We start from the raw sequence: 10,742 nt of genomic DNA, 5'->3' as shown, positions 1-10,742 counted from the left end.
TTTTATTTAATATGTAAAATGTGATATATTAATGAATATTTTGCAATTATTTCTCTGTCATAAGATGCATCATGAGTTTGTTGGATGTTTACCTTCCCTATTGCAGCCTTTCTGTGAGAATTTTTGCTTTTGTGTTATTAGTACATAATTATAATACATGATCATTGCACTCACTTTGATAAATTGGTAAATAAAAATATTGCACTGTATTATTGGCTTTTACTGAATTCTGCAAAATTTAAGAATTGAGCTTTTCCACCAGCTTTGTTGCTTTCAGTGTCATATGTTTATTTAAATTATTTGAGAGAAATTTGAAAAAGCATACAAATTTTGTGTCACCAAATAGAGCTGGTGGTTCTACCCTACACTCTTTTTTTTAAATGTAGGAAATTCATTTACATAATTTTAGTAAATAATATACAGTTAAATAAATCCACATATTTCTAACTTGTTTTCAAATCTGTTTTTCCTTATTGTGCCTTTTGAAAAGTTCCAGCAAGTCAGCCATCACTGCTTGCCTTTCCATATTTTATGAATAAAAAAATCAGCCTTTTCATCTGAAGGATGCTTTAATCCCTTTCTTTATATAGCATACAATTATACCTTTAGATTGTACTTGTACTGGAATTTTCAATGATATTGTTTTATTTCTAACAGTTTCACAATTAATTCGGATCCAATGTCACATGTTAGTGCTTCTAAATAGTTTTGTAATTATTTAAAGTACATTATAGTTGTTACTTTATTTTATTTCATACTATTCTTTTGAATGCAAGAGCTTAATTACATTCTCACTGCTATTGTTTGACCATTAAGTTCTAACATTCTTCCAAAAGTTCTCTTCTGTATTACACACACATTCAGTCTTGTGCATATTTTATTTAGATGCCTAATACACTGTAAATTATTTTTATTCTCAGCACAGTCTTTTTTTCCATTTTGAGTCCTCCTGATTTTTCTGATCAATAGCCCCTTAAGGAACTCTCTTATAAATGATGGTTATGTTTAATAGTTTCACTGACTGCATTTACTTAATATTTGTATTTTTACTGGGTATTTCACATGTAATGCTCATTGTTTACAATTATATGAATTTCAAATGTATTTTATATTATTGTGTATCCATTTTTCAGAAGCTTTTTGCCTAGAAAATATTTTAGTTTTTGATTAGTTACATGTTTATCTTCTTATGCATTTCTTTATTTTAAAATCACCACCTGAAGATTTTAACCATAGTTTTCTTGTCATGCAACACAATCATGTTTACTTTCACATTGAACTATTTATATTCTCTGATTTTTCATCAGATGTCTAAGCTAAAGTACCAAATTTATTTTCCTTCGGATTAACAGCTATCAATGCCAGGTTGTAATCATTCAATATTTTGTAAGGAAGTTAATTACAATAAATCTTAAGGTAAATATCCATATATATGGAATGAAATTCCTAATTTGACCTAAGATCCTTATGTGCCAGTATCATCTAAAACCACTGCATGATATATAATCTTATCCTTATATATATACCAATATAATTATAAACTTATATTGATATTCTTAACTTATTGCTGTTTTTCTTTAAATTCTGAATTTTTTTCTATCACTGAGTTTATTGGTACATTTTAGGTATACAGTACAGTTACATTCATCATTGGGATCTTGTACCTTTACATTACAGGCCTTGGCTCTCATTTTTCCCCTGTCTGTGCCTTCCCTTCAACCCCTCCTCTCCTCCCCATTTACAAACACTTTTTTTTTCCATTTCTTCATCTTCTCATATATTTTTCCCTTATTAGCTTTCCCCTACTCTTCCCAGTTTCCCTACACCTTTAGCCCTTTGCTTCCTATTTCACATTGTGAATTATATCATTAGGGTCTTATGTACTATTATAGTTTTTCACACTAGAGAAACTATTTGGTATTTACACATGTGTGACTTATTTCACTTAGGAGTACATCCTCAATATGCATCTATTTTCCTATGAAGGAATCTAATTCCTCATTCTTTATGGCTGAGTAGTATATCATTTTATAGAAAAACCACATCTTCTTCATCCAGTTTCCAACTGATGGGCAGATGGGCTATTTCCAAGTTTTAGCTATTACAAGCTCTGCTGCTGTAAACATGGGTGTGCATATGTCACTGTGAAAAATGCACGTTTACTTCTTTGTACTATTTCCTAGCTATTACAACATAAAGAGCAATTGAACAGGGATTTCATGTGTTCATCTTTCTTTTCAAAATGATGTGTGATCATATGCATATTATTTAGGAAAAAGTGAAGAAAATGAGAAGTTTTGAAGCAAAAGCAATTGTGAGGGAAGAGTCCACATTAAAAAGTGTTTATAAAACAGTTGCACTATATATGTACGTGTGGACTCTTCCTTCACAATTGCTTTTACTTCAAAGCTTCTCATTTTCTTCAATTTTCCTAAAATAACACATGTATGATCACACATCATTTTGAAAGAAAAGATGAACATGTGAAATCCTTGTTCAATTGCTCTTTACATTGTAATAGCTAGGAAAGAGTACAAGCAACTAAATTTGCATTTGCTATAATATGCTAGGGACGTATCACAAAGAAAGGTTTATTTATTGAAAATGTTAATGGTCTGTGCATAATTTTATAAATATGGCAGTGGGAAATCAGTGAATGTTGTCTGAATACCAGAACTAGCTCTAGAGTGTGCAGATTGATATTCCCAGTATAATACACAGAATAAAACAAAAAATTAGAATTGTGGTTATTAGAGGCTGGAGAGTGTGAGAGAAGAGAAAATGGAGAAAAGATGATGAATGACTGAAGGGAACACTTCATAAGAGTAATTATTTCTGTGCTCTACAGTGTACTAGGGTTATTATGGCTGAAAGCAACTAACAGTATCTTTCAAAATAGCTAGAACGGAAGACTTTGAATGTTCCCGAATGAAGAAGGGATAAATGTTTAAGGTGAAAGAAATGTCAATTATCTTTATCTGACTGACATACATTTAAAAGAATTGAAATAACTTACTGTACTTCAAAAATAAGTAAAATTATTTTGTCAATTAAAAATTGAGGGAATGTTTTTAAAGATTTAAATCCAAAGCCTAAGAATAAAAAAGGAAGAATCTCACAGGAAAAATGAGACAGGCTATAAGCTTTTCTATCATTATACAAAGACCAATTGGTCAATTGAATGTACCCCAGCCACAGAAAAGATAATTTGCTTTAAGTGATGAGAGCAATTTCAGAGAATGGCTTTATGCACACAATATGCACACAAATACAACATGCGATATTTTGAAGTGCTTTCTTGCTTTTATGATGGAGAATAACTGATTCCAAGAACTTTGTACTCCAACTTTTTTCCTTTATTCTCATTAGTAATATTACTAATACTCTTCCAAAATACTTGGTACCTGCCGCAAGTCAGTTCCCAGTTGGTTACATGATTACATGGGAAAACATCCTGAGATTATAGCACAGTCTGTCCCTAACCAAGGATTTTCAGTAGGTTTTATTCATTAAAAGCTTTTTGGATTTATGTAACCTCAATTTACACTGATTTTCTCAGGACATAATCCTGTCATAAGTGAAAGGGCTTTTGAACTCTAAATGTGATTCATTAAATAGGCCAGAACACAAATAAAACTTGTAAATTAAAAGGGATCCACTTCTATTGGAGAGAAACTTTGCAACCAACTTAATTAGGAGCAAATGAGAAAAAAAATGTGGACAGGGAGAATGTTGGTCTGCTGTTTCAGGAACAAGAAGCCTATACTCTCATATTTTTTATTTATTTCAGCATATTTTAAATTTAGACAATACTGGTGTCTAACCATGAGGTTCTGTATGATAAGGTGATATACGCATATAGAGTACTGAGGTATATTTAGTATTTCTACATTTTCCAGCATTTATTTTTCACAGTTGTGACACTTTGGAGAGTTCTACTTATTATGAAATTTACTATACATTGGTATAGACTGCATTTACCCTAGTGTGCTGTAGATCAGTAGCACAAATTCCACAGGTCTGATGATGTTTTGGTGCCTGCTTTCTAATCTTTCACTGATTCTCCTTTTCCTTTTTTCCCGGTCTCAGAAGAACACTATTTAATTCTCTGTTCTATGCCATCAATTTTTCTAGCTTTCACATATGAGGACCTGCAGTATTTGTTTTTCTGTGTGTGACTCATTTCACTTACAGTCATATCTTTCAGTTCCATTGATACAGCTGTGAGAGATTTCATCAATATAAGTGAACAATATTTTAATATGCACATATGCTACATATTAATTCCCTATTCTTCCACTGATTGTTGCCTAGTTGATTTCCTATCTGGGTTACTTTGAATTATGCCATGCTATGTATGGGCGGTATCCCTTTATAGTATTCATTTAATTTCATGTGGATATACACATGAATTTTTCAATGCTTTCTAACATCACCTCTCCTCTCTCTTCCTCTTTTAGAATTAAAATGAATTATTCTTGTATCTAAACTCATTTAACTTCTCCTAGACCCTAATGAACTGAGCACAATTGTCATCATATTTTATAGCTCAAAAATAATGAGACTTTGTGTGTCTAACTAAAAGTGCATGAAATAATTATTATAATTGGTACCATTGAGATAATTTTTGCCTTGTTAGGGTGCTCTAATCTCTGAAATCTTGTAATCTATACAAAGTGTCTCTTTTAAAGATGTTATTATATCTTGTTTTATACACTACAAATAAAATAAGGATCAAAATGTGTAATTAATATAGTGTAATACGAAGAAAAGGTCTAAAGGTGTAAGGGAAATAGGAGAGGTATGGGAAAGGTAAGAAGGGAAAAGAAAAATTATGAGAAAAGGAAAATCATGGAAACAAATTATTTGTAAATAGGGAAGGGTGGAGGGTCTAAAGGGAGGGTAAGGGAATGGGGAAAATGAGAAACAAGATACACCACGTCTACATACAAGATCACAATGATTAATGTAACTGTATTGATACCTAAAATATAACAATAAAACAAAAGAAATTATAGTGCAGATGAGATGTGGTTGCAGTGAGAAATGTTTGGAACATTTTAGTTTTAATAGGCATAATAGTTTTGCACGTTTTTGTGGTAAAATGTGATATTATGGTAATTAGAATATCCATATTCTGAAATATTTACTACTTTCTCTGTGGGAACATTCAATATAATCTCTAGCTATTTTGAAATAAACCTGAATGATGCATGCTTCTCTGGGCTTAGGATTGTCTGTTCCTCCTACAGACAAAACTTCCCCAGAGAACCTTGTGGCACTCACCCCATAGTCCTTGAGATTTTTTGGTCAATTGTCATCCTATGTACTGTTCTTGCCTGAAAGTCAGTTTAAAGAAAATAAAAAGTAATAAATATCCCATTCTATTTTTATTTTATTTCCTTTTCTTCCAGACATTTGCTATGGTCTCACATTATACAATGTTTTAAAGTTTGCTTGTATAGTTTCTCTATCATTATATTATATGCACAATTGGTGTTTTGCACTGTAAATATATTATACAGGACTTTTTTGGTACTATGGATCAACATTGGGAACTTGTGCTTGTGAGGCAGGCAGTGGTCCCACAGCACTGAATCCCCATCCCTCTAGGCAGTTCTTTTAAAAAGATTTATATTTATTTATAATTGTATAATGCCAAGAGTTTTTCATTATAATAAAGGAACATATGATTGCTGGATGGCAGCTGAATATTGAAAAGAATTTCCTCACACATGATGACAGATTGATCCATTAAAAGGTAACTAAAAGTACATAAAACATAAAAGTAATGTATGGACTGCAGAAAATAAGTGATAGCATTTGTGTAAAGTTACTAGTACAAGTCTTTTCTGTTTTTCATTGTGCATACACATCCCTTTTCTCTTCTCTTCTCTTCTCTCTCTCTCTCTCTCTCTCTCTCTCTCTCTCTCTCTCTCTGTCTCTGCAGGTTACATTAACAATATGGAAACAAGAAATTACACACAAATTTCAGGATTTGTTCTTCTAGGATTTTCAGATGATCCAAAACTGCAGCCTTTCCTTTTTGGCATTTTCCTGTCCATGTACCTGGCCACTGTGTTAGGGAACCTGCTCATCATCCTAGCCACCATCTCTGATTCCCACCTGCACACACCCATGTACTTCTTCCTCTCCAACCTCTCCTTTGTGGACATCAGTTTCACCTCCACCACAGTACCAAAGATGCTGGTGAACATCCAGACTCAGAGAAAAGTAATAACTTATGAAGGCTGCATCGCTCAAGTGTTTTTTTTTTCTACAATTTATAATGTTGGACAACTTTCTGTTGAGTGTGATGTCCTATGACCGTTATGTGGCCATCTGCCACCCTCTTCATTACACGGTCATCATGAACCCCCAGCTCTGTGTATTGCTGGTTCTAGCATGTTGGATCGTGAGTTTCCTAAATGCTCTGTTACACAGCTTAATGCTGTTGCGACTGTCCTTTTGCTCTGACTTGGAAATACCACATTTCTTCTGTGAACTTAATCAAATTGTGCAAGGTGCCTGTTCTGATACCTTTCCCGATGATGTGGCAACATATGTTTCTGTTTTGCTGCTGGCTATTGGTCCCTTTGCTGGCATCCTTCACTCTTATTTTAAGATAGTTTCCTCCATACGGGCAATCTCATCGGCTCAGGGGCGGTATAAAGCATTTTCCACCTGTACATCTCACCTTTCAGTGGTCTCTTTATTCTATGGCACAAGCCTAGGTGTGTACCTGAGTTCTGCTGTCACTCAAAACCCATATGCTACTGAAACAGCCTCAGTAATGTACACTGTGGTCACACCCATGCTGAACCCCTTCATCTACAGTCTGAGGAATAGAGACATCAAGGCTGCTCTGAAAATATTATTTAAGAGGTCATCTGGGAGCTAGATAATATGCCCAAGATTACCATTTAACTGTTCTATGTCACTTCACATTCTGTTAAATTTTTGCTCTGTCCATTACCTGAAAGATTTTCCATTTGATATTGTCTTAATGCTCTTGTTTCCAAAAAATAGTATCATACATATATTTGCATTTCTCTCTTATGTTGTATATCGATTCATGGTTCTCATGAGTAATTTCTTCTTAAAATTTAAAGAAATAAGGGAAAAGTGTGAAAAGAGGAAAAATCAGAAACAAAGTCTTTGTAAATAGGGAAGGGTTAAGTGAGGCCTTGGGTATGGGGAAAATGTAAGTACCAAGACATACCATGTAAATGTACAAGATCCCAAAGATAAATGTAACTGTATTGTTTGCTTTAAATGTACCGATAAACTTAACGTGGAAAAAAGATAAATATCAAGCCAAGTAATGTATTACTTTTGTTTTATTTTTAAATAATCATAATTTTTTCTCTCATGGATAAAACTAAAATTGGCAACAAACTTATGTGTGTAATTCTCTACTGGAAATTTTGATCTATAATGGTTCATTAATGTAAATTTTAACATTGCAAAATATCATAAATGGGCATTAAGCTTCATTCTCCTCTGGATTATATTTCTTTCTCAGCTCATTTTCCACAGTGGCTGCCATTCAGTAGCTTCTGGCACAGTGAGAAAGGCCTTCAACTTGAGCACAGACTGTGGGCCATGAGCAGAGGGCATGATGTCCTGCAAACAAGAGCATGCCCAGTGTTTGGGGGAGGAGTTAGTTAGTGTCCGTTCAGCACCTGTCTCTTCTCTCCCCAGGATTTCACCATTCAAAGTCACTGTAAGCTCATGTAGCTGGACAGCCAGTCTCCTCAGTGCTCAGTGCTGAGATTCTAATCGGGGTTGTGCATCTGTCATCAGCTTCCACAAGGGCCTACTGGTGCACTCTCAAACATGTCCTACAAGTTTTCAGTCTCGATCATTGTGTTCCTCTTCCTCTGAAGGACAACATTCAGACTAGGAGTCTTTTTGAGAACAAGTTTAGTTCATTTTTGCAGTACATGCAGTTTGCAGTCATCTTGGGAATTAGGTGCCTATACATAATATAAGTTGCTGCTTTTTAAAATATCATTCACCTCTGCTTCCGGTCCCTGTAGTTCTAATTTCCCCATTTTAATTTTTACAGATATCATCAATTTTAGCTATGAATTTTAGTAGTGTATCTTGATGACTCATTCCTTTGGGTCATTAGATCCTCTCCTAAAATAATAGATAGGCAAAACCTAGGGTGTAAGTTGTGCCATGTTACTCTGGCAGTACAAGTCTCCTTTATTAACCCTCCTGATAGCAAATTTGGATCTGATGAGTTTCTTCTATTCCCTTCCTTTTTCTGGCTTTCTTTCTCTCACTCCATTTATTGTAGGAGTTTACCTGTACCTGTGTGGCCCCAATTAAACTCTTCCTCCAATTCCATATTTTTTTAACATTTTGCAATTCCTGTGATTTTTCTAGGGAGAGATGAGTTTCTAATTTTCCTCCTATGAGACAGAAAATGTGCTTTTTTATGTAGGTTAATAATTTGTATCATTTTTGTTGTTGTTGCTGTTTTTCTCATTGAGTTTATTGATATCTTTTATGTATACAGCACAGTTACATTCATCACTGGGATCTTCTACCTTTATATGACAGGTCTTAGTTCTCATTTTCCCTTTCTCCTTGCCCTCCCTTCACTCCCTCCTCTCTTCCCTATTTACAAATACTTTATTTCCATTTTTCATTTTCTCATATATTTTCTTTTCCTTTATTTCCTTTCCCCTACCCTTCCCACTTCCCCTACTCCTTTAGCCCTTTCCTTCCCATTTCACATGGTCAATTATATCATTTGGAGCTTCTTTACACTTTTAAGTTTTAACACCACAGAAACTATTCAGTATTTATACATGTGGAACTTACGTATTTCACTTAAGAGTATATCCTCAATGGGTATCCATGTTCCTATGAATGACTCTAATTTTTCATTCTTTATGGCTGAGTAGTATTCAATTTTATAGAAAAACCACATTTTCTTTATCCAGTCTCCAAATGATGGGCTAATGGGCTATTTCCAATTTTTAGCTATAACAAACTCTGCCCCTGTAAACATGGGTGCGTGTTATTGGTTGATTTCTTGATAACAGCCATTCTTTTTGGAGAAAGGTGGAATCTCAGCATTGTTTTCTTCTGCATCTCTCAAATGAACAGCAATATGAAACATTTCTTCACATATCTACTTGATGGTTTTAGTTCTTTGTCTGAGAAATGTCTGTTCATTTCAGATGCCCATTTTTGAATAGAGTCTATTTGTGGGGGATGATTTTTTTTAGTTCTTTGTATATTGTAGATAATACTTCTATGTCTAAGGAGCAGATAGTAAAAATTATCCCATGTTGTAGGTTGTCTTTTATTTCTGTTTGCTGAGGATATGAATCACTGCATTGAAGACTCAAAATATTTCACCAAAAGACTTCTAGACTTAATTGACCCTTTCAGCAGAGTAGATGGATACAAAATCAACACTCAAAAAACAATAGACTTCTTGTACACAAATAACAGACTCACTGAGAGAGAAATTAGGGAAACAGTTCCTTTAACAATAGCATCCAAATATTGAAGTATCTAGGAATCAATCTAACAAAAGAAGCAAAAATCACTATGCTGAAAACTACAGCACTCTGAAAAAGGAGATTGAAAAGGATATAAGAAAATGAAAAGATATCCCCTGCCCCTGGGTAGGAAGAATCAAAATAGTGAAAATGGCCATGCTACCAAAACTGCTCTACAGATTCAATGCAATACCAATTGAAATTCCAACACTATATTTCACAGAACTAGAAAAATAATCCAAAAATTCATTTGGAGCCAGGCATGGTGGTGCACACCTTTAATCCCAGCACTCAAGAGGCTGAGGCAGGAGGATCACTGTGAGTTCAAGACCAGCCTGGGCTACATAGAGAGTTCCAGGTCAATCTCAACTGCATAGTGAGACTCTGTCTCTAAAAACCAAAAAAAAAACAAACAAAAATTCATTTGAAACCAGAAGAGACCTAGAATAGCAAAAGCCATCCTAGCAACAGAGACTTGGCAGTGCGTATAACAATTCCCAACTTGAAAGTATATACTACAAAGCCACTGTGATAAAAGCAGCATGGTACTGGCAAAGAAACAGACTGGAGGATCAGTGGAATAGATTGAAAGATGCAGAAACAACTCCAGATGTACTCAGCTACCTCATCTTTGACAAATGAGCCAACCATCCTCACTGGAAGAAAAATAGCCTCTTTAATAAATGGTGTTTGAAAAACTGGATTTCAAGCTGCCAAAGATTAAAATTAGACCTTTATCTTTCACCATGCACTAAACTAAAATCCAAGTGGATTAAAGATCTAAATGTTAAAAAAGAGACACTAAATTTTCTGGAAGATAATTTAGGCAGAACTCTTGAATACAATGGCACAGGAAATGTCTTTATGAACAAATCCTCAATAGCATGGGAACTAGCACAAAGATTCAACAACAGGGATCTCATCTTACTAAAATGCTATTGCACTGCAAAATACTTTCTTATCTTGTTTTAGTTGGTATTGATGCTCCTGTGATTTTGATATATGCAATAATTTAGAAACCTGGTTTTATTTCTTTATGATTCTTTTTATATGATAATGATTTTATTCATATGTAAAATGATTTTAATTTTTAAATATTTCTTCAGATACGTTTTGTGGTTTCTCCTAGAAAATGTTCTATGATTATTAGAAAAATATTATTTAACTGATATTTTATAAAATGATCTGGAAAGTCTTATAGTTTAGATAAATTAT

General features: G+C 33.9%; 1 protein-coding gene across 1 annotated transcript; it reads left to right on the top strand.

Moving 5' to 3' along the window:
* Positions 1-5,964: 5,964 nt before the first annotated feature.
* Positions 5,965-9,611, top strand: LOC104872536 (olfactory receptor 7A10-like; the record flags this gene model as incomplete). Its single annotated transcript, XM_010638773.1, is given in 3 exon segments — positions 5,965-6,282; positions 6,284-6,876; positions 9,596-9,611. Coding segments are annotated over 3 exon segments (927 nt in total), but the record flags the coding sequence as incomplete, so codon positions are not given.
* Between the last annotated feature and the right edge of the window lie 1,131 nt (positions 9,612-10,742).

This window comes from Fukomys damarensis, unplaced genomic scaffold (genome assembly GCF_012274545.1).
Source record: "Fukomys damarensis isolate Sample0158 unplaced genomic scaffold, DMR_v1.0_HiC HiC_scaffold_37, whole genome shotgun sequence".
Taxonomy (NCBI): domain Eukaryota; kingdom Metazoa; phylum Chordata; class Mammalia; order Rodentia; family Bathyergidae; genus Fukomys; species Fukomys damarensis.
The sequence above is the reverse complement of the archived record's forward strand: the minus strand, read 5'-3'. Positions and strand labels throughout refer to the sequence as shown.